Source organism: Notamacropus eugenii, chromosome 2 (genome assembly GCF_028372415.1).
Source record: "Notamacropus eugenii isolate mMacEug1 chromosome 2, mMacEug1.pri_v2, whole genome shotgun sequence".
Lineage (NCBI taxonomy): Eukaryota > Metazoa > Chordata > Mammalia > Diprotodontia > Macropodidae > Notamacropus > Notamacropus eugenii.
Window position 1 is genome coordinate 88,835,791 of NC_092873.1, and position 25,399 is coordinate 88,861,189.

The following is a 25,399-nucleotide window of genomic DNA, read 5'->3' on the forward strand; positions in this document are numbered from 1 at the left end:
CAATTATACTTCGCACGGGCTGTAGCGTCACCAGTTACCGAGCAGATAAGCCCTAAACAGGTTAGGAGCTGGACTGGACCGCAGCCCAGTAATACAGAGGCGCCCCCTGGAGGGAAGCGGAGCAAGGAGGGGCGGGGCTGGAGCGCTATCCCTGGTCGAAAGCGATGCCCGAGGCGGTGAGGAGCAATGCACAGCGCTAGCAGAATGAGTGAGAGTTCTTATTTTGGGAACCTTCCCGGAGTCGGAGAAGTCCATACCGGGGTAAGAGGCTCGAGGGACAGCAAAGAGGGATGGAGACGGGGTACGGCTTTGGAAGCCCGAAGTCACTGACCGAGCGCAAGAATACACGTGGAAGCAACCTTTCACCACCCTTCCTCCGTCAGCCCACGATAGTAGGAAATGTCTCACTTTGGGAAAGGTAGTCTATGGGTGTAGAGTGCGGGTGAACTCTGCAGGCTGCGGGAGGAGGCCGAAGAGGGGTGTCCAGACTCCGTGGCAGAGGCCGCGGCAGAAGCGACTTCAAGCCCTTTCGCTTTCGCTTCCCTGGGGATACTTGGCAGGGGTGGCTTGATTTAAAGAGAGGAGAAGAAGATAGACTCCAGAAAAGAGCCCCGTGATCACTTGGACTATGGGAATTGGGTGAATGATAACCTGGAATGGTGGAAAATATTTTTCTAAGAACGATCAATTCATCACGTAGACTGCTTCTAGAAGTACTCATGGGGAGAAGGATAGCTATAGGGCCAAGTGGGGGAGTACCTCTGGTGTGTTGGTGCCTCCAGTAATCTTCATCCTTGGTTCAGGTGTGACCATGCTAATCACACTACACAAGCCTACTCTGGGGACTTAGTGGATAACCTGATTGCCTAAGAAAGAAGGGAAGGAGGAAATAGAAGCAAGCAGACAATTGATCTGCATTTCACTGCCACTACTCAAGAATGAGGTAGGCACAGCTCTGCAGGACACCCAGAACTAAGGAATGTAGGATGGCCTCATGACTCCTTATGATCGATTTAATTCAGGAGGTATTTAATCAGCACCTGTACAGACCCCCGGTGAAATAATGAAAAGTCAAACATAATCACTGCCGAATTTGTCGAATTTGCAGTCTAATGGAGATGACACTATATAACATCTACATAGAAACTGCAGCTCAGAGGAGAGCATGTGGTGATCTGATAGAAAAAAAAATGGAGGAAATGACATTCATTGAGTTGGATCAAGAAAATGGGCAGGAATTAAATGGAGGGAAAGAGAAGGCATTACAGATATAGGGAAAGATGAACAAAGGCACTGAGGTAAGAAAGTGCAGGTGATAGAATCAGAAGGAACTTTAGAGAGGAATTCCTTATTTATAGTTGGGGAGGCTGAGGATCAAAGAGTTGAAATGAGCTATTTAGTAGCAGGTCTGAGATTGGATTCAGGTCCTCTGAATCATGATAGAAAAATGGCAAATGTGGGACTAAAGAATAAAGTACATAAGGGACGATAGTGTGAGATAAAGCTAGGAAAGCACATTATAGCCAGCTTGTGGTTAATGCGTGATCTGGTTTTAGTAAGTTAAAAGAAGTCATGAAGACAATATAGAAGTAGTGATTTTTTACTTCAGGAAGCAAGGTTAATAGTAATGGATATTTACAAACCAGCCAAGCATAAGTGTATAATGTTCTAACTAAGTTCAGACCTTAGATTCTAATTCTTTTGGAACTCAAGATATCTTTTCTGGCTACCAGAGAAATCTATTTTCTTCCATATCAAAGTCTGCTTAACTATATCTCTTCAGTTAAAAAATAAAGTATCCTCATGGCCTAGTTCCTAAATACCCAACCTTCACTTCGCCATCATGAGAACTTACCATGAGAATCATCTAAATTTACTGGGGAGGGGGGACAAGCAACAATTCCCATTTAACAAATTCATGACTACCTTCCTAGCTAGTAATGTATCTAGATTTTTTTTAAAAGTAGCTAATACTATATCTAGATAAAAACATCACATATTCCAACTTTTTACACTGGAGGTCACTTCAGCATGGGAACAACCAGGTCTATAAAGGTACCCACAACCTTTCCTCCCCAGAAAAGTAATAAGTGGTCCCTGGGATTTTCCCGATATTCTTTTCCCTATGGTAGAGAAGGATGTCCTTGGGGGAATCTAAGATTTAGGCACTAATGTCCTAGTTTGGGGAAAGGTTCTGACCCTGAGGCAGGTAAAAATATTTCTTCTCTGCCATACAATGGAGTGGGACATAATGACAAGAATAGTATATTGGAAGTCAGATCCTTGGTTCCACTTCTAGCTTTGCCATCAGCCAAACTTGTAACAACTTTGGAGTGTCTGTTTCCTGTAACCTGTTTTCTGTTACCTGTAACCTGTTTTCTGTTACCTGTAAAATGAAAAGAACTGTACAATGGTCTCTTTCAGCTTTAACAATCTAAAAGTCTATGTTTCTCTAGACAACTATAATGGCAGTGGAGTTTGATGGTGGTGTCGTGGTGGGTTCTGATTCCCGAGTTTCTGCAGGGTAAGTATCAGGGAAGGATGAGGGATTAGGGAGCTCTCCCCAAACAGGCATGTTGCCTAGCCCAGGAGTAAGAAGGTTTGTGGAGTTAGTTTTGGAACAGATGACAGTGAACATGAATAACAAAGCAGGGGCTGGTATAATAAGAAGTTGGAAGCAGACTATGGAAGGAAATTTAAAGGGATGCAGACTCTAGATTAGCATATACTTAAGTGAAATAGAGATCCTGGGGTGGAGGATACCTTTGCTAAGAGTGAGAACTCCAGGATAATTGAGAATTATAACTGGAAAGGATGAATAAATAAGAATCAGGTCTTTATACCTCGTGTCCCTTCCTTAATACTGTCTCCTTTATTATCTCTTTTTTCCACCATTCAGAGCAGCTGTAGTGAACCGAGTGTTTAACAAGCTGGCCCCTCTGCACCAACGAATCTATTGTGCACTGTCTGGTTCAGCTGCTGATGCCCAGGCCATAGCTGACATGGCCACCTACCAGCTGGAGCTTCATGGGTATGAGTCAGGAATGGTCTTGGAATTTTTTATTCCTTTCTTCATATACTCCCCACCCAAACTTCTATACTAGATATCTCCCTCTTCATTACACTCCCCTACCCCATGGCTACTTAACACACACAGAGTAGGGAGACTATAGTAGGTGGGTGGGTGGGTGACATGGTGGGGAGGATGTAGCCCTCTTTTGACACCATGAGAAGGACTCCATTCCCCATCAAAGGAACTTGTAGTTTGTGTTGGGGTGGAGAGAGGGAAGCAGATAAAAAAGGGGAGGAATAGTGAAAAATCAGAAGTGTAATGAAATTAGAGTTTGTGGTATTACAGATGTAGGTTTTTATGTTTGGCTTATGAGGATTTGAGAGAGGGGCAGGAGTGTGGTTCAGGGAACAATGGCTGTCAATCTCCCTAGGACGGAGCTAGAAGAACCCCCCCTGGTTCTGGCTGCTGCAAACGTAGTGAGGAATATCACTTATAAATACCGGGAAGATCTTTCTGCCCATCTGATGGTGGCTGGCTGGGATCCATACCAAGGAGGCCAGGTGAGACTCTCCCAAAAGCATCACTACCCCCTATAAATAGCCAGGGCGGGGGAGGTCACAAGTCATCCTGTCATTGAGAGTCAGAACTATTATTGCTGTAAGTTAATGTGTGGTTTCAGTGTGAGGCTTGAAACTGTAGTCAGGAAAACCTGAGTTCAAATATTACTAGCTGTGTGATCCTGGGCAAGCTACTTAACCACTTTTTGCCTCAGTTTCCCCATCTATTTCATGGGGATAATAATACCACCTACTTCACAAGGTTGTTGTGGAGATCAAATAAGATAATAATTGTAAAGTACTTAGCACAGTACCTGGCACATATTACGTCCTATATAAATGTTTTTCATCATCATTATCATCATCTTACTTTTTGATTACCTTATCTTAGGTGTATGGGACCTTAGAAGGGATGCTGATTCGACAACCTTTTGCTATAGGGGGCTCTGGGAGTTCCTACATTTATGGCTATGTGGATGCTACCTATAAACCAGGCATGTCCCCTGAGGAGTGCAGACAATTCACTAAGAATGGTAACTACCCCTTGGGGAAGGGGAGGAGGAAAATTAGGACCAGAACAGTGGTCCTTGGGGAGGGATAAGGGGTAGAAGGGATAAACCTCTCAAAGGATGGATACCCTGAGCTCTGAGAACAGCCTAAAGAAATAGATAAGAGGGTCTTGCACCAGGATAAACCTGCCTCTTCAAATCTCTCAATAGCTATTGCTCTGGCCATGGGCAGGGACGGCTCCAGTGGAGGGGTCATCTATTTGGTCACCATCACAGCTGCTGGCACCAAACAGGAAATCATCCTGGGGAAGGAGTTACCCCAGTTCTTTGATGAATGAGACATCCTCACATATTACTCCATCTCTTTGTTTTGTAATAAATTTATTGTATTCAGAGTCTGGTGTAGTCACTGGGAGCAGCTTAGAGAATTTGGAAAAAGGAGAAGACGGTGTGGTATAGAGGCAAAAAACCTGTGCTGACATTCAAAGAGTGTAGCTCTAATCCTTCCTCTTCCATAATTTTGCTGTATGACTTTGGGCAAGCTACTTCCTTTCTTTGGGACTTAATTTCCTCATTTATCATCTGAAGGAGTTGGCCTTTATGATCTCCAAGGTCTATAGGATCTCTAAAATTCATTCCTGTTTAACAGTCTATGAATCTGTTAGTATTCAGGGAGATGAAGAAAAGTGGTGACTCTCCAGTAAATCAAAACGTCCCCAGACCCAGCTTTCGAAGAGTAGAAGAGACAAAAAGGGCCCCTCTCATTAGGGCTTGTGAAGTGTAGGGGAAACATATAACATATAACTAGCCACGGTGTGTGTGTGGGTGTGGGTGTCGGGGGGGGGGGGGTAAAGAGGGAGTTTAGCCCTAACTCTGATAGGGTTCAAGTTTAATAGTGCTTAGAATGAAACAAGATAAATATGAATTACAGTGAATTTACATGTGGCTTTAAAATGCTTTATTTCTGAAATAACTATCAAGAATTAGCTGTGGAAGAGACTTTAGAGACTATCTTAATATTCCAATCTTCAATGCTTAGCACAGTGATTGGCACATAGTAGACACTTAACAAATATTTATTGATTCTTCTACAATGAACCACAGACACAAAAAAAGGTAGCAACTCATCAAAATTATACAAGCTGGTATTACCAACCTCATATTGTAGAATATATGAATGTCATATACTGAAACATAGCAATAAGGTTCTAAGAGGCAGTGCAAGCTAGTGAATAGAAGGCCTGCTTTGGCATCAGTATAACCATCTAGATCTCACCTTTTATACAATGATCCTGGATCATCTGCAATCATCCTGATGAATATCTGGTCACTGGATTCAGATGGCTCTGGAGGAGAAGTGAGGCTGGTGACCTGCACAGCCCTCCCTCACTCAAAATAAAGTCAAGTGCAAGTCATGTCATCATTTCTCTGATGGCATGGTCTTCTTTGGCAAGGAAGGATGAACACACACACCCTGGGCAAATCACTTGACCTTTCGGTTCCCTGAGAAACTTTCTAAATCTTTACAGAACAGATTCTGACCTGTGTAAAAAGAGGCAGCTACATAATCAGGACCTATAAAAATCACAGGTTTGGGTAAAATATTAATAATGACATCCATAGTAATACAACATTTAGGTAAATAAAAACTTTAGGGAAAATTAAGCAGCAGTTTGGCAGAAAATATATTTATATTAGTTCCTTCAACCATATCCCACAGTAAGCTCCAATCAGAGTTAATCAGAACAAAAAGAGAGAGAAATAGGAAGTTACTTTCAAAATTGTGTTTAGAAAGGAGAATTGATAACCAAAAAGAGGGGATCTTACTTACTCATGTATCCATTTTGACCTTATCTTGGCAACTGGTGTAAAATATTCGTTGATGCCCAATTTCTGCCAGACAGTTTTCCAACTTTCCCAACAATTTTTGCCAAAGAATGAATTCTTATCCCCACAACTTAAGTCTTTATACTTGTTAAACACTGGGTTACTACATTCATTTGCTGATGTAGATTGTATGGCTACTCTGTTCCACTGAACTACCTTTTTATTTCCTAGCCAGTACCAGATAGTTTTGATAATTCCTGCCTTAAAATATAGTTTAAGATCTAGTACTACTAAGCCCCCTTACTTTCCTTTTTTTCCCAATAATTCCTTTCATATTCTTGTCTTTTGTTCTTCCAGATGAATTTTGTTATTAATTTTTCTAGTTCCATAAAATATTTTTGGTAATTTAATTGGAATGGCATTGAATATATAGATTAATTTTGATAAATTTGTCTTATTAAATTGGCCCTATTTACCCATGAACAATTAATATTTTTCCATTTATTTAAATCTAATTTTATTTGTGTACAAGTTTTTTATGGTTTTGTTCATATAGATCCTGGGTTTGTTTTGGTAGGTGTATTCCTAGGTATTTTATACTGCCTAGAAGAGTTATTTTAAATAGGGTACCTCTAGAAATCTCTTCCTGGAGAATCCTGTCAGTGATATACAGGAATGCTCATGATTTATAAACATCTACTTTATATCCTACTACTTTGCTGAAATTATAAATTATTTCAATTAACTTTATAGTTGAGTCTTTAGGATTTCCTAAATATATTGTCATATCATCTGCAAACAGAGGTAATTTTATCACCTCATTTCCTATTCTGATTCTTTCTTTTTCTTTTTCTTCTTTTATTGCTATTGCTAGAATTTCCAATACGATATTGAATAATACTGGTGACAGTCAGCATCCTTGTTTGACACCTGATGTTACTAGAAAGCCTTCTAGCTTATCCCCATTACAAATAATGCTTGCTAATGATTTTAAATAAATGCTTCTTATCAACTTAAGGAAAAATCCAATTATGTCCTTTCAAGTATTTTTAATAGAAATGAGTGTTGTACGTTATCAAATGCTTTTTCTGCATCTATTGAGATTATAATATGATTTTTGTTACTTTTATTATTGTTAATAGTTTTCCTTATGTTAAACCATCCCTGCATTCCTTGTATGAATCCCACTTGGTCATAATGTACAATTTTTTGTAACATATTGCTGTAATCATTTAACTAGTATTTTATTTAGGATTTTTGCATCCATATTCATGAATGAAATTGGTCCATAATTTTGTTTCTCTGTTTTCACTCTTCCTAGTTTATGTATCAGTAAAACTCCTTCTTTGCCTATTATTCCAAATAATTTATTTAATATTGGAATTAGTTGGTCTTTAAATGATTGATAGAACTCACTTATGAATCCATCTGGTAGTGATGCTTTTCTCTTAGGAAGCTCATTTATAGCCTGTTCAATTTCTTTTTGTAAAATAGTTGTATTTGGATATTCTATTTCCTCTTCTGCTAATCTCGGCACTTTGTATTTTTGTAAATATTCTGTCATTTCACTTAAGTTGTAAAATTTGTTGGCATATAATTAGGCAAAATAACTCCCTGTAATTGCTTTGATTTCATCCTTTTAGGGCCATATTCACCCTTTTCATTTTTGATAATATTAATTTGGTTTTCTTATATCTTTTAAAAATCATATTAACTAATGATTTATCTATTTTGGGGGGATCTTTTGCAATACCAACTCCTAGTTTTATTTATTAATTCAATGGTTTTCTTGCAGTCAGTTCTTTTAATTTCACTTTTAATTTTTAGGATTTTTAAAATTTATTCTTTTTCTAATTTTTTTTATTGCACACCCAGCTCATTGGGCTGCTCTTTCTCTTTTTTATTGATATGTGTGTGTGTAATAAATATATACATATGTGTATATATATATATATATATATATATATATATATATATATATATATATATATATATATATATATATATATATATATATATATATATAATGTTTTCCTCTGGTTACTGCTTTTGCTATATCTTATAGGTTTTGATATGTTTCATTATTGGCATTTTCTTTAATGAAATGACTGATTCCTTCTATTATTTGTTCTTTCATTCATACATTCTTTAAAATTAGGTTGTTTAGTCTCTAATTAGTTTTTTCTATATTTCCATGGTCCCTTATTAAGTATAGGTTTATTACATTGTGATCTGTAAAGGTAGTGTTTAAGATCTCTACTTTTCTACTTTTGCCTATCAAATTTTTGTGCCCTAATATGTAAAGTTACCTAAAGGTACCATGTGCCACTGAGAAAAAGGTGTATTCCTTTCTATTTCCCTTCAGTTCTCTCTAGACATCTATCATATCAAGCTTATAAAAAATTCTGTTCACTTCCCTAACTTCTTTCTTATTTATTTTTGGGTTATATTTGTCTAATTCTGAGAAAGGAAGATTAAAATCCTTCACTATTCTAATATACGTATTTCCACCTCTAATTCACTTAACTTTTCTTTTAAAAATTTAGGTTCTATGTTATTTTGTGCATATGTGATATTGCTCCATTATCATGATACTTTTTGTCATGATATAATATCCCTATTTATGTCTTTTAATTAAATGTATTTTAGTTTTGACTTTGTCTGATATCATGATTGCTACCCCTGCTTTTCTTTTGCATTGGCTGAAGCTTAATACATTCTACTCTAGCTCTTTATTTTAACTCTGTGTGTATCTCTCACTTTTAAAAGTGTTTCTTGTAAGCAGTATATTGTCAGATTCTGATTTTTAATACATTCTGCTGTTTCCATTTTGTGGGTGAATTTATCCCATTCACATTTAAAGTTATAACTATTATTTGTTTATTTCCCATCATCCTATTTTTCCTGTTTTTCTTCTCAATCTCTCTTTTTATCCCATCCCTCCTCCAATTTTCTTCTAACCACTACCTTCCTCTTCCACCCCCTTTTAAAGAATTTCTCTCCCCCTTATCCTCTTCCCTAACTCATCTTTTCCTTGTTCTACCCACTCCTCTAAGGGTCCCTCTACTGTCTTCTTCCTCCACCTTCCTAAATCTGAATCTACACACCCTTTTATGCTCCCCTTTATCCTGTTCCCTCACCCTCTTATTCTTTATAAATTTAGAAGACTTTTATACCCTTTCAAATGTATATGTTGTTCCTTCTTTAACCCAGATCTCATGAGAGGGTAGGGTGTCAGAACTACTAGTCCTCCACTCCCACATGATTTCTCTGTATCAGTTCTTCCTCTCACATCTCATTTGTATGAGATAATTGCTTTTTTTACTTTTTCCTATGCAATTTTGTTTTTTAGAATCACCACATCATACTCAGCTCTTCCCCAATCTTTCTTTCAAACTACTCAATTACTAATGACAGTCTGAAGAATGTATATGTATAAAAACTTAATAGTTTATCCTAAATAAATCTTTGTAATTGGTCTTTGATGTTTATATTTCTCCTGGATCTTATATGTCAATTTTTCTCTTAAGTTCTGGCCCTTTTGCTACAAAATCCTGAAAGTCTGTCAATTCATTTAATATCCCTTTTTTATTCAGGATTATACTTAATTTTATTTGGGAAGTTACATTTGGCCACAATCCCAGTTCTTTTGCTCTTTAAGATATAGTGTACCAAGACCTCTGGTCTTTTAGCATAGCAGCTCCCTCACTCAAAACAAACTGCTAATCATGTCATCATTTCTCTGATGGCATGGTCTTCTTCGGCAATGAAGGACGAACCCACCTGCTAGGTCTTATGTAGTTCTAATTGTGACTCTGCAGTATTTGATTTGGGTTTTTCTTGTTTCTCATAACAATTTCTCCTTAATCTGTCTGTTTTTTTTTTACTTTGACTATGATATTCCTGTAGGTTTTCATCCTGGAATCTCTTTCAAGTGGTAATGGGTTGATTGTTCTATTTCTGCTTTCCCCTCTTGTTGTAAAACTTTAGGGCAATTTTCTTTCATTATTCCTCATATTATTGTATTAAAATTCTTTTTGTTTTAGCTTTCAGGTAGTATGACTATTCTTATGTTTTTTTCTTCTTGAGCTGTTCTCCAGATCACTTGTTTTTCTTATGAGATGTTTCACATTCTCTTCCATTTAAAATTTTTTGTTATTTCTTGATATTTTATAATATTATTCACTCCCTCTTGCCCAATTCTAGTTTTCAAGGTTGTTTTCTTTTTTAAGATTCTGGATCTTTTTCCAGTTGGTTGACTTTCTTTTTATAATTTTCCTGGTTTTCTCAAACTGTTCCAATGTCTTTTTTTACTCAATCTCAGTTATTTCATTTTGAAAATTCTTTTTAAGTTCTTCCAAGAACTCTTTTTTGCCTGGTGACAATTTAACATTACTCTTTGGGGTAGGAAAGGCTTTTTTTTTTGCTTTAGTATTTTCCTCTAAAAATGAACCCCAGTCTTCTCTATTCCCATAGTAGCTGTCTATGATTGGGTTCTTTCTCATTTGCTTGCTTATTTTTATTTTTGTTTTTAGTAGCATGTTATTACAGTTGCCTCTAGTACTGCAGTATCTAGATGGTGCCTCTAGCCTTAGGTCCTTCTTACTGTCATTTTTTGAGCTGTGTCCAGGGCCCAACCTTGGTACTCCTTTCCCCCTCCAAGATACAGCTAAGGCCCCAGTCACACTAGGCTGGAAATACTCTTGCTCCCTGAAGATCCTCCAATGATTGTAACTTTCAGTTCTCCCCTCTGACCTGGAACCAAAACCAAGAACTCAGCTCTCCTATAAGTGCTCACAGCCAGAAGCATTCTCACCCCACTGCTTCTGTACTCAGTGGGCATGTGCTGCTTCCATATTTCTTTCAGCTGCAGCCCAGGACTGAATCTCAGAAGCACAGCTTGGCCTGCCATCCCATGGCAGCAAAAAGTATATCAATCTTCCCCTGCTCAGATGTCTGACACCACGCCACCCCAACAGACACACATGCATACATACTGTCTGTGAGGTGCGAATTTCAGTAGCTGAGGCTGAGGCTATCTCCTAACCCAATTCTTGTTTTTTATTGCCTCTGTACATTCACCTTGAGGTGCTATTTTGCTTTGTTTGTGGAGGAAATCTGGAGAGCTTAGAATTTTCTGATTTGCTCTGCATCTTCCCAAAATTTTTTTTCAAAGATTAAACTAAATCTATCAGTAGGCATGTGAAGAGCAATGCTCATCAAAACAATGGGTTCAACATACTAGAAAACAACAGTCAATATTGGAATTGATCAACGTGGGACACTAGTACACTAATTTTTTTTCCCACTTGTTCTATAAATCTACTTAGAATTTTCAGTCACCTGGACAAGGTTTTATACATTTTGTGTCAAGCTGTTAATTCCCTTTCTGATGCTTTCTTCCATACCTCACACTTCTTTTCCAATTTTTCCCTCTATTAATTGAATTCATTCATAAAAATATTTTAAACATTTTTCAAACTCTTAGTTCATCCTTCCAGTAATTCTAGTTGAATTTGTGTTACTACTGTGTTTTTCTTTGAGACTTTGCTTGTCTATATCTGGAAGCTTTTTTTCCTGAGTTTGTATCATGAGAGTCCTTCTTGTATTAATAGCTTTATATGGTAGGATGCTTTTTTTTTAATTTCCTTCCTGACTCCCTGACTTTTGACTTGAACCCTGTAGGTTTTGGAAGGAAATATCTGGGCTAGACTTGTGGCTACTTTCTTGGGGAAACTGAGTATTATGTTCATCCAAGGTCTCAAGACCTACTCAAGCTGGGGATCCACAAACTTTCAGTGATCTCACGGTGGTCTGATCCAAGGCAAAGTCTGACAGTTTGTCTCCCTCCCCTTTCCCCAGTCTTAGTTCTGCAGGTTCCTAACCTGGGTGCAGATTTGAATAATAATTTCAACAGTAATAATTGGATGCAGTCACTATCAGCTAGCTGTGAAGCTGAATGATGGAATGGCAAACTCTCCTTTTGTCTGGGATTTCTGCCCTAGATATTCCTCTGAAGACTTCAGATTGGGCTGGAAGCTGGAAATGAAACCCTGCTCTGATCCTACTGCCTTAGCTACATTGTTTTTTTTTTGCTTCTGAACCCATTCCTCTCTTTGTACATTGCCTGAAGTCATCCCTGGGTACAGATAATTCAGTTGGTCTTGCATCTGTGACTCAGAAACAGGGTAACAAAGCTGCTAGTCTCTGTCAGGGTGGCCTGCACTGGATCTGGGAGTTTCAAGTATGGTCTCAGACTTCTTCTTCCCTGGTGTACTGCCTCTTCCTGTGCTGCAGCACTCCACATGGGCTGTGCTCTTGCCTGGACCCTGTCCTGCATATCCAGAGACTTCTCTGGCTGTCTTTCTATGCTGACCTGGCATAGGCATATTGGCCCATTGGCTATTACTTTTTCTTGGATTTTTCCATCAGAAGTCACTTTAGTACATTTTCTAGATTTCTTTGAAAAACAGTAGAAAATTTCACCAAATAAAATGAAAACAATGAAGACAACATGCCAGAAACTTGTGCAATGCAGTCAAAGCAGTCCTGAAGGTAAAGGTTATTTGTGTATAGTTACATGAGCAAAAAAGCAAAAGCAAAAATATATGAATTAGATATTTAACTTTAATTTTTGAATATATATCATTTATTTTTCAGTTTTCAACATTCATTTCTACAAGAATTTGAATTCCAAATTTTCTCCTCATCTCTTCCCACCCCCCTCCCCAATAGAGCATGCACCCCATCCAGCCCTTCCTCCAGTCTGTCCTCCCTTCTATCATCCCCCATTTTCCAATCCTACTCCCCTCTATTTTCCTGTAGGGCAAAATAAATTTTTATATCCCATTGCTTGTACATTTTATTTCCCACTTGCATGTGAAAGCAATTTTTAACATTCATTTTTAAATCTTTCAGTTCAATATTCTCTCCCTTCCTCCCTCCCCACCCACCATTATTGAGAAAGCAAGGAGTTAAATATGGGTCATACATGTGTGGCCATGTAAAACACTTCCATAACAGTTATGTTGTGAAAGACTGACAACATTTCCCTCTGGCCTGGCCTGCCCTCCATTTACTCCATTCCTTCCATTCACCTATTCCCTCCCAATAGTGTTTGCTTCTGATTATCCCTTTCCCCAATTTTCTATCCCTTCCATTATCTTCCCACTCCTATCCCCTTCCCCCTTGCCTTCCTGCAGGGTAAAATAGATTTCTATATCCAGTTGAGTGTGTTATTCCCTCCTTAAGCCAAATCTCACAAGAGTAGGGCTCACTTACACCCTTTCATCTCCCCTTCTTCCCCTCCACTGTAAAATCTCTTTCTTTCCTCTTTTATGTGAGATGATTTGCTACATTCTACCTCTTCCTTTCTCTTGCTCCTAGTACATTCCACTCAAAAGTAAATTTTATTTTTTAGGTATTCTTCCTTCATATTCAGCTCACCCTGTGCTGTCTATGTATGTATGCACACACACACACACATATATATACATACACACACACCCATATATCCGTATGAATACCTATACATATACATACACATATATAATGTACACATACATACCTACATGTATATATGTATGTATGTGTATATGTATGTATGTGTATATATACACACATATATGTATATATATACATATATGCATATATATAGATATACATTCCTTCTAACTACCCTAATACTGAAAAAGTTCTCATGAGTTACAAATACCATCTTTCTATGTAGTAATGTAAACCGATCTACTTTAACGAGTTCCTTATTGCTTCTCTTTCCTGTTTACCTTTTCATATTTCTCTTCATTCTTGTATTTGAAAGTCAAATTGTTTATTCAGCTCTGGTATTTTCAAAAAGTATGCTTGGAAGTCCTCTACTTCATTGAAATTCCATTTTTTCCCCTGAAGTATTATACTCAGTTATTCTGGGTAAGTAATTCTTGGTTTTGGTCCTACCTCCTTTGACCTCTGGAATATCATATTCCTGGTCACTTGATCCCTTAGTGTGGAAGCTACTAAATCCTGTGTTATCCTGATTGTATTTCTGCAATACTTGAAAAGATTCTTTCTGGCTACTTGTAATATTTTCTTCTTGACCTGGGAACTCTGGAATTTCACTACAATATTCCTAGGAGTTTTCCTTTGGGAGTCTCTTTCAGGAGGTGAACAGTGAATTCTTTCCATTTCTATTTTACCCTCTGGTTCTAGAATATTAGGGCAGCTTCCCTTGATAATTTTTTTTGGAAAATGATCTCAAGGCTCTTTTTTTAATCATGTTTTTCAGGTAGTCCAATAATTCTTAAATCATCCCTCCTGGATTTATTTTCCAGGTCTGTTGTTTTTCCAGTGAGATATTTCACATTGTTTTCTATATTTTTCATTCTTTTGGTTTTGTTTTATAATTTCTTGGCTTCTCAGAAAATCATTAGCTTCCATCTTCTCCATTCTAATTTTTAACAAACTAGTTTTTTCAGTGAGCTTTTGGACCTCATTTTCCATTCAATCAATTCTGCTTTTTAAGATATTCTTCTCCTCATTGACCTTTTGGACCTCTTTTGCCATTTGGGTTAGTTTATTGTTAAAGGTGCTGTTTTCTTCAGCATTTGTATCTTCTTTAGCAAGCTGTTGACTCATTTTTCATGATTTTCTTGCATTACTCTCATTTCTCTTCCCAATTTTTCCTTCACCTCTCTTACTTGATTTTCAAAACCCTTTCTGAGTGTTTTGATGGCCTCAGACCATTTCATTTTTTTTGGAGACTTTGGATGTAGAAGCCTTGACCTTGCGGTCTTCTTCTGTTTATATGCATTGGTCTTCCTCTTGTTGTATGCTTTGATCTTCCCCATACAAAATGATGGAAGAAAATACCTTTTCACCAAGAAAATAACCTTCTAGAGTCTTATTTCCACCCCACCCCACCCCCACTTTCAGGCATTTTTCAAGCCAATTACTTGACTTTTGAATCCTGTGTCAAGTGGAGGATATACTGTACCAGGTTTCAGAGGTTTTGTGCAGCTGTTCTCAGTGATATCTCTAGAGATCTGTAAGTTCTCAATTCCTCCAAAGTGGCATAGTCAAGGGAGAGGTTTTTACAGCTCTTCTGGTCTGTGCTCTGGTCTGTAAGCAACCATAAGCCCTCTTTTTTGTCCTAGAACTGCATGTAGGATTCCCTCTCCACAGCTGCTACCAGCTCTGCCACACCAGGAATCCTCCTCATTTCAGGACCACCACTCAAGACTGAGACCCAGATTAGTAGCTAGATTCCCTCACTGTCTGTAGGTTGAGAACTTCAGAAGCAGCAGCTGCTGGGGGTGGTACTGGGACTAGATCATGCTCTGCTCTCAGCCAGGTGAAAGAGCTTTCTCACTGACCTTTGAAGCTGTCTTTAGTGTTTGTGGATTGAGAAATCTGGAAATTGCAGCAGCCGCCCGTGATTCAGCTCCCTGAAGCCTACTCCAGATGTCTCTGTGCTGGTGCAGCCCACAATGGACTGGACTGTGCTTCATTCCAAGTCTGTTGCAATAGACCATTCCTGTCAACCTTCCAGGTTGTCTTGGACTGGAAATCTATTTACCTTTGCCATTTTGTGGCTTCTGCTGGTCTAGAATTTGTTTAGAGTCATTTTTACAGGTATTTTAAGGGCTTTGGGAGGAGACCTCAAGCAGGTCCATGCTTCTACTCCACCATCTTGGCCCTGTCCCCCACCCCAGACATATAACTTTAAAGAAAAAACTAGAAAAACAATACATTTCAAAATTCCAAATAAACACAAAAATAAATATTCTAAAAATCAAAGAAGAGATAAAACATTGAAAACAAAATCCAGTAAATTAGTAAGCCAAGTTCAAGTGTAAAATGGCTAAGTATCAGTCTCATAAAACTGCTTTGTCTTCTAATGAGACTTGACTATTAGCATCCCAATAAATTATAACTATAATTAAGTGGCTGGATTCTCTTTCATTCGTTCTATTACTGCATGCTTTGATTCTTCAATGTTTAACGTTTTGTTTCTTTGTAGAAATCAGCTCCCTGTCATATCTAATTGATGCTTCTATATTGAATGCCATTTGACTGCCCCTGGGTAGAAGGGGCTAGTTCTAAGCTATACTTACAACTTTGCTCTTAGACACAGTGGAGGAGTAAAGAGCTAAAGAATGCGAGAGGAGAAAACCCAGTCTCCCTAATTAGAGATCCGGCTTCCCCAGAATTGAATCCAAACCACAGTGGTTCAGTACACAGGGATCCACTGTGGAGTACTAAACACTCTCTCACCTTCCCTTGATCCACATTCAACCTGCACTCTAAAACAGCAAATTGTGCTACACACCATTGCAAATAGGAGAATTCTTAAGTCTTCTAGTCTTTTTTTCCCTTTCATTATACCTTCCTGTCTTCCTGTCTGATTTATTTTTTTGAGTAGTGCACTCTAAACATCAGATCACACTAACAATATTCCGTATTTATATGATACTTTATCATATGCAAATGATTTAAGTACCTTGTTTTACTTTCTCTTAATAACAACCTGTGAGGTAAGTGCTACCAATTTTTAAAGAGAAAACTAAGGATAAGAATATTTCAGTGATTTTCTCTAAGTCATAGAACTAATAATTGTCTAAGGTGGGATTTGAACCCAGCTCTTTTTTTACTCCAAGGCCAGTTTTTACACACTATATTGAGTGTTAGGTTAAGTCTTGGCCCTGTCATTTACAAACTAAGTGGGATTCAATTTTTTCATCAGTTAAATGAGGGGATTGAACTAGATCCCTAGGGATCAGCAGCCAAAGCTCTGAATTTGAAATCAGAGGACTTCAGATTCAATCTCTGTTCTCTCATTTAGTACCCATGTGACATGACATTGGATGAAAGGGAGAGAGAGGGGAGAGAGAGAGAGGAGAGAAAGAGATGTAAGGAGAGAGAAAAAGAAGAAAGAGAGAGAAAGGAAGGAGAAAAAAGCAAGAAAGAAGGAAGGAGGGAAAGAAGGAAGAAAGGGTGCACTCTGAGAAGGGAAATAAATGGGGAAAGAATTTGTATATCAACCTGGGCCCCAGTCCCTGCCTCTGCCTTCTCCTCTCCACATCATCCCCACCCACCAACACCACTGGGTACCAGCAGGATTTTAGTGTCACTAGACACCAGACAGATTATCTCTACACTAGTGAGGAGTTAAAATGGAATTGCAGCCAGCATATTTAAGGGGGAGATCTTGTCTTCTTTGATTAACTTTTGTTCTCATCCTCCTCCAAGACTCCTTTAAGGTTCCTTTATCAGAAACTCCAAACATGAATTTGGAGGGCAGAGAAAACCTGTAAGAGTTTAATTAAGAGCTATGAGGCATTTTTAACCTTTTCAGACCCCCATGCAAATAATTTGGACTCAGGTACTTTGGCCTATGTAGTTTAGATCTTGACACTGCCATAAAGCGTTATGGGCAGGCTAGACTTTGCTATGCTGAAGGTCAAAGACAAACTGCCTTTCTGATGGGAAATTTTGCTACTTTGAGGCAGGATAACAGAAAAGCTCCTGCTCAACTTGTAGACTTTTTCCCAGAAAGTTCAAATCACAGTTTGATCAATGTGACTCACTACCCATAACTTCATCAATCTACTTTGTACCACCCTCATTTGATTCCTCTGTGTTCTTAAATGATTGTAAAATCATTAGGTATACTCGACTTAGATGATGAGTGTAGCTATGGTTACTGCTTAATGTCTGTCATCAGAACAATGTCTTTGCTGAACAAGACATGGAGAGTACTGAATGAATTCTTCAACTCTAAGTGCCAGGGGTAAAATCTGAGCCCATTAGCTTAGCCTATGGCACTCCTCCTTACAAATGATAGTGAAGAACATGGGTCAGGGAAGATATTGAGGGAAATTTTTAGCATAATTTCAAGACCCCAGAATAGACATAACTCTGCTCCATTCAGAGTTTCCTCAATCATAAAGTCAAGGAAGTTGTTGCAGAGCATATCAAAGATGCCTTTCAGCTCCAAAATTCAATGATTACATGACCCAGGGGTCAAACTCCCTGACACATACACCCTTCATAAGCAGCAAAGGACTCCCTCTTACTAAGAGGGTACTCTTACTTTCCACCAGCTTTTTCTCCATCTACTGGGATGTGACAAGGTCAGCAGTTCTCAAAGTTGTTTATTTGTTTTCTGAAGACAGCTTTCGATAGCAACATCAAAAACGAAAATGTCTTTTGAATCCCCAGAGTAATGTAAGACATTGCTCCTAATATTGTTTCAGATCTTTCATTAGGTGCTTAAAATAACCACGATATCGAATGTTGTCTCAAAAGGGTCCCAATAAAATTTGCATTATATAATCAGAACTATGAAATGTAAATTTTTTCAAGCCATAATTATAAAGAGTCTAAATATAAAATTAGAAAATAATTATGAATATTTATATGACATTCTTTAAGAATTAAAAGAAGTAATTCAGCAAGATCTCATATACTTCATACTCATATAATGCAAAAATTCATGTTACACTTTTTTATTTTAGAAATTTGGTTCAGTACAAATAACATCTTAATGAAGTAAGTTACAGATTGGAAAATATTTCATACAAGGTAATAGTTATCTATAAGCTTAATGTTGATGTGGGACTTTTTTATTTGAGCATAGGTTTGCAATATTTGATTCACCCCCAGACACATTCTCAAGCTTGGTTCTGCATCAAGTTTATTTCTATATTGTGACTTAAAACAGGAATAAGATGAAAGTGTTTATTCATACAAATTTGTGGTAGAAATGGTTGGAAAATTTTCCAAGTCCTCTTACTGAAAAATGAAAATTTATTTTTAAATTTTAGTCAAAATTGTATAAAGCTGTCATTTTTATATTATGTTTGCAGTTCAAAGTCCACCGGTAAATCAATTAAATATTCATTTTCATCCATTATAAATCCATCAGCCAAAGACATGAGAAATGGATTGTATCATTGGAAATTTTAGGAAAATATTCATTAAAAGACTTTTTAAAATTTCAGGTGATCCAAAGAGATTTCATTTTCTAATCAGAAGTTATGTAATGTCATGAAGCACTAAATACTGTTCTTAATTGTGTGATTCCAAAATTTAATTTCCCCATCATACTTTGTCTGGGACACTGAAGATGTTTGTATTTGTTCCCTGTAATACTTAGGAATGATAATAAGCAATGTGTTGAGTTAGTTAATTATTGAAAAGATTACTGACCTTTGTAGACATGGCATATCACTGGTACACACTAGTTCAGGTGAAAAGGATGGTCAGTGAAGAAGACAAGTAACTTGTCTTATTCAAAGAGATGAGTCCTAATTCCTTCATGGAAAAGCCACACATAGTTGTGTAAGCTACATGTGTAACATGCTTGCTGCGCATCTCTTTATAAAATGGCAAACAAAATCATCCTATTACTTGGTCTTGCTTTTATAAAATTAAATCTTTTGACAATATCAGCTAATATGCTTTTAAGTTGTGACATTTTCTTTGATGCAAAAACTTGTTTTGTGTATCCAGGCATTTCCAAGCATTCTTCCCCAAAGGGGTCCCTAGTCCTTATCATACTCCCAAAGGGGTCCAGGACACAAAAATGATTAAGCACCCCTACATACAAAGTGTCCCTCCTATCCCTGCTTCCTCTGACTGAAGAGTTAAGAAAATTCCAAGGTCTGCGGGATTTCAGATCACAATATGATCGCAGGACTTGAGCATGGACTAGGAAATTCCCTGTTTTAAGAGAAAGCATGAGTTTCTTTTTCCTAGAACAGGAATCATCCCTGACCAGACCGGCTAGTAACTAGTGACGTTTCAGCATCTCGAGGTCTCATTGGCTGAGGCAAGACAAACTCTAGATCAAACTATATTCTGTGAAACTAGAAACGCCTCCTCTCAGCTCTCCTTTGCAAGCAAAAGGGGAAAGAACTTGGGAATCTTGTTCCCTTTCAGCCACCTTGCTGTGTGACAAGCCAGTTGGGCTACCTCAGCCTTGTTTTCTCATACGTCATAATTATATTTTAATACATAGTAATTATATTGTTTATGGTTACATACGTTAAAACCCTACCATTCTAATAAATTATCTCTAAGTTCTTTGCATCTCTCTCCTTTCCTCTGTTGGCCTCATTTCCAAGGGCAGATAACAACTATTTCACTAGCCATGGCGAGGCTGGGACACCTAGGGCTTTGTCCAAGTGGGCACTTGTGGTGAGGCACACTACTGACCTCCTGTCAGTAATGTCCCTGCTTAGAGCCTCATAGCCTTCCCATCTATTTCCTAGAAGACCTGGATGTAAGGAATCAGCCCCACTCTCACTTCCAGAGTCATCAAAGTCCAGTGGCCAGACAAAAATCAAGAGGACTGACAATGGAATGGGATTCAGTCATCTTAGACATCTTAGACATCTGACCATGAACTATACAACACTTTCTTTTGCAGCCTTCATGACTGTTGGAACAAATTGTTCTCATCTGCCAGGAAAGGGGAGAAGACTATGCTGAGTCATCTCCTGAAAGTGAGGCCATCCCTCAACTCACTTCTTAAAGAGGCCTATTCACTGAATGGGCAGTACCGCACTCAAAGTGAGAACCTCAAAAGGCTGTCGCCTAAAAAGGGCCAGGGTCTCCCATTGCATCCTGGGCCATCTCCAGTCATCCTGACGAATTCTGGGCGCTAGATCCAGATGGTTCAGGAGAAGAAAGTGAGGCTGGTGGCCTTGCACAGCCCTCCCTCACTCACATCAAAGTCAACTGCGTGTCATCATCTCCCTGATGTCATGATCCTCTTCAAGAATGAAGGACAAACACAACCACAACCTAGGTTTAAGGACTACAGCAGCCTCCCTGAGATTTGTTGTTGTTTGTGCTTTGTTCTAGAAGAGGACTATGACATCAGGAATGTGATGCCATGACTTGCAGGTGAATTGGTTTGAAATGACGGAGGGTCATATAAAGGGACAAAAGTCAGACTTAAAGAGGCTGAGAATTGAATAGAATATGATGAAAGGTTTACTTGTATAAACCTTGGCTCAAAGGGCCCACTACATGGTAGTCGCTCCTGACTGCTGGAAATTGATTCCTCAGTGTTTCATGTCCACGTTAGAGGTAGGTAGGATTGTGAAACTGGGAGAGAAGAAAGATCCCAGTTCTTCTAGCTCCAGGCATGTAGAGAAAAGATGAGCCATTCCAACCTCTCTTCAGGTCCTGTTCTCACCAGCTCTGCCCTCTTCACAGAATTCTTCTCTTTTTAGCTACTTGCCCCATGTCACAAGGGGAGTAAAGATCAAAGGTAGGATTTAAAGATAAGTCCTAGGATTCTATAAAGTCAGTATTCTTTCCATTATGGTGCATAACATGAGGGGATCAGTTGAAGATGTGTTTTGTTTGCTTGTAAGACTGAAGGGACTGGGGAAAGGCATCAGAAGATTATATGATTCTGTTTCCCCCTTCTCAGCTAACCTCCTTGGAAAAAATCATAAAACAATTGGTGCCCCTTTTTCCTCTCCTCTCACTCTCTTCCAAACCCTCCCTAATCTGGCTTCCATCAGTCAACTGAAACTTTTTCCCAAAGATGCCAATGATGTCTTTCATTGCTAAATCTCATGATCTTTTACCAATCCTCCTCCTCCTTCACTTGGCTACATTATTTCTCATGCTGACCACCTTCTTCTCCTGCCTTTCATTTACTCTCTAGGTCTTCATGATACTGGTTCTCCTGGTTCTCCTCCTATCTGTCTGAATTCTCCTTCCTGATCACTTTTACTAGTTCTTCATGCATCCACTAACTGTTGTGTCTCCCAAAGCTCTATCCTGTACTCATTTCTCTTTTCTCCAAGCACTCTCTCACTTGGTGATCTCATCAGTTCTCAAGGGTTCAAGTATCTCTTTGCTTCTGGTTTAAGCCAATTTGAGATGCACAGCTCAGCAAGGTCAGCCAGCAAACATGTCTGGGAGTGAGCAAGCTCCCAGCAGGCTCCTTCCTGATTGGCTTACCTGTGTCTGGTAAGGTGACTCATAGAAAATAGGCATATTAATCTCCAGGCCACTCTTGCAAACAATAACCATTCTTTGAAATCTCAGCTATGATTATGAGTCATCAGACAAAGAGAACCGTTATTTCTCCTCTGCAGAACCTAATATAAGTACTACATATAAATATTTAATCAAGACTTTTGAGAAGAAATGGGGGGAAGGGTGGTAAAGAAGAATAGGGGAGCTGGAAGAAGAGGAAGAATTAAAGGAAGAAGAGACACTCAAGGTTATTGTTGTTCTTCAGTTGTTTCAGTTGTCTGGCTCTTCATGACACCATCTGGGGTTTTCTTGGCAAAAAATTACTGGAATGGTTTGCCATTTCCTTCCCTGGGGAGGAGTCTTGCATGGGCAAGGGAGAACTGGGTATGTAATGTAGTAATTGGCTGAGTTAGATCTTGCAGTGGAATAGGGGGAAAGCTTTTGTCTGAGAATCATCAGTCATCCCACTGACTGCTTTCCAGGATATTTGTGAAGGGACAGACAGTTCTGGAAGCAAATGGGGGGAGTTCCCTAGTCCAATGGTACCTCTATACTTGGCTTTTCCTACAGGACTTGTGCTTGGGGGATGGGGGGACTTTGTCCATGGATTGGGGAAGATGAGCAGGAAGAAGCAGGGTGCCTGCCAACAGTCTGCATTCACTGCCACTGTTCAAGGACTGGGGCATGAGCAACTCTGGGACACACCAGTGACCCAGAGGATGGAGCTCCTCTTGGTCCCTAGCAGCTCTCTTCATGGTCAGTTTAATCCAAAAGTAAATGTCAATCTAAATCCAGACTCTCGGTTCTTTATCTGGATGGAGTTCACATCTTCTACCATAGGTCCTTCATAATTCTCTTGGATCATTGCATTCCTGAAAATAGCTGTTTTTCACACTTGATAATCATACAATATTGCTATTACTATTTACAGTGTTCTGGATCTGCTCACTTCATTTTACATCAGTTTATATATTTCCAGGTTTTTCTGAAACTGTCTGGCTTGTGCAATAGTATTCCATCACAATCATACCACAATTTGTTCAGCCACTCCCCAGTTCATGGGCATCCACTCAATTCCCAATTCTTTTCTGCCACAAAAGTTATTGTTATATTTTGTGCCTCTTTTGCCAAGCTGTTGACTCTCTTTTCATGATTTTCTTACTTCCCTCTCATTTCTTCTCCTACTTTCCCCCCTACCTCTCTTAATTCATTTTTAAAATCCTTTTTGAACTCTTCCAGGAATTTGTGTGTGTGTGTATGTGTATGTGTGTGTGTGTGTGTGTGTATGTGTATGCTTATGACCAATTCTATGATATATTTCCTTGAGGCTTTGATTGTAGCTGTTTTAACTTCATTGTTTTCTAGATTTGTATCTTGATCTTTCCTTTCACCATAGTAACTCTTTCTGCTCAGGTTCTTCTTTTGTTCTTTGCTCATTTTTCCAGCCTCTCTCTTGACTTATAACTGATTTTAAAGTTGGGCTCTGCTTCAGGGGTGAAGAAAGCACCGTCCCAAGTTTTAGGCCTTTTTTACTGCTATTTTCAGAGCTAGTTCTGGAGGTCTGTAAGTTTTCAGTTTTTCCAAAGTGATATGATCTAAGAAGAGATATGGTCACTCCCTCACCATCTTATACTTGGGTCTGTGAGCACTCTTCTCCACCTTGGATTGATCAGGGCCCCTGTACCCTACAGTCATAGGGAGTTAATGCTCCTCTTAGCTCTGAGACTGTGACTAAAACTGTTTATGGGCAATTCAACAGTCCTGTACCCACTGCAGCAAAGGATTTCCTGTAATCTCCTTCTGACCTCTTTATGGTCTGTGGGTGGAGAGTTGCTGCTGCTGCTGCCGCCACCGCCGCCGCTGCTGCTGCTGGTAATGAACTATGTCTAAGAATGTTGTTGTCTTCTTTGGGTTCCAAGTCTGACCACCATCACTTGACAGCTTTTCTACCACCCTCCTAAGTTGTACTGGGCTGGAAAATTCTTTTGCCTTAAACTTACGCTAACTCAGGCAAGTCCCCACCTTTACTGTGCCATCTTGGCTCTGCCCAATCCCTCTGCTCTTTCTTGGAGGTGGGAGATGATTTTTCTCCAGTCCCTCCTGACTGTCCTTACCCCATTTCAGGGTGAAGGGTTCAGGCAGTACCTCATACTGAATATAGCAGGTAAATCTGTGTACAAAGTTCTCCTCATTTTGCTCCTTTCGCTCAGCATCAGATCATATAAGTCTTTCCAGGCCTCTCTGAAGCCTTTCTGTTCATCATTTCTTATAGCACAATAGTATACCATTACATTCATATACCACACTTTATTCAGCCATTCCCCAATTGATGGGAATCCCCTTGATTTCCAGGTTTTGGCCACCACAAAGAGTGCTGCTATAAATATTTTTGTACATGTGGGACCCTTCCCCATTTATGATCTCTTGGGGATATAGTGCTAGGACTGATATTGCTGGGTCAAAGGGTATGCGCATTTTTGTAGCCCTTTGGGTATAGTTCCAAATTGCTCTCCAGGATGGTTGGATCAGCTCCACTAACAATGAATTAGTGTTCCAACTCTCCCACATCTTCTCCAACATTTATCATCTTCCTGTTTTCTCATGTTAGCCAATCTGATAAGTGTGATGTGGTATCTCAGAGTTGTTTTGATTTGTACCTCCCTAATCAATAGTGATTTAGAGCACGTCTTCATATAATTATAGATATCTTTAATTTCTCCCTCTGCAAGCTGCCTGTTCATATCCTTTGACCATTTATCAATTGAGGAATGACTTGTATCCTTGCACATTTGACCCAGTTCTCTATATATTTTAGAAATGAGGCCTTTCTCACAGACACTAGTTGCAAAAATCCTTTCCCAGTTTTCTGCTTCCTTCCTAATCTTGGTTGCATTGGGTTTGCTTGTGCAAAAACTTTTCAGTTTATGTAATCAAAATTATCCATTTTGCACTTTGTAATGCTTTCTATCTCTTTTTTTATAGTTTTATTCATTTATTTTTAGATTTTGACATTCATTTCCACAAAATTTTGAGTTCCAATTTTTTTCCTTATCTTTCCCCTCCCCCCACCCCATAACACCTTGCATTCTGATTACCCCTTCCCTCAATGTGCCCTCCCTTCTAGCACACCCCACCCTTCCCTTATCCCCATCTTCTCTCTTTTCTTGTAGGGAAAGATAGATTTCTATACCCCATTACCTGTATTTCTTATTTCCCAGTTATATACAATAACAATTCTCAACATTCATTTCTAATACTTTAAATTCCAGCTTCTCTCCCTTCCTCCCTCCCCACTCATCCCCAATGAGAAGGCAAGCAATTCAATACAGGCTATATATGTGTTGTTTTGCAAAAGACTTCCATAGTAGTCATGTTGTATAAGACTAACTATATTTCCCTCCATGCTACCCTGTTCCCCATTTATTCTCTTCTCTCATTTGATCTTGTCCCTTCCCAAAAGTGTTCACTTCTAATTACTTCCTTCTCCCATTTGC

The 25,399-nt window shown here is 38.8% G+C and overlaps 1 protein-coding gene across 5 annotated transcripts; it reads left to right on the top strand.

Annotated features, from left to right (window-relative positions):
* The first annotated feature begins 106 nt into the window (after positions 1 to 106).
* LOC140525919 (proteasome subunit beta type-9) lies at positions 107 to 15,840 on the top strand. Of its 5 annotated transcripts, none has more exons than XM_072641698.1 (6): positions 107 to 261; positions 2,457 to 2,524; positions 2,900 to 3,031; positions 3,444 to 3,573; positions 3,962 to 4,103; positions 4,290 to 4,474. In XM_072641698.1, exons 1-6 carry the CDS (start codon positions 187 to 189, stop codon positions 4,415 to 4,417), a joined length of 675 nt encoding a protein of 224 aa, XP_072497799.1. In that variant the 5' UTR covers positions 107 to 186; the 3' UTR covers positions 4,418 to 4,474. The 5 variants fall into 5 exon arrangements, with proteins under 5 accessions (XP_072497799.1, XP_072497801.1, XP_072497800.1 ...); XM_072641700.1 differs by having other exon boundaries at positions 133 to 261; positions 2,425 to 2,524; XM_072641699.1 differs by lacking the exon at positions 4,290 to 4,474 and adding an exon at positions 15,056 to 15,840 and having other exon boundaries at positions 134 to 261.
* Positions 15,841 to 25,399: the final 9,559 nt, after the last annotated feature.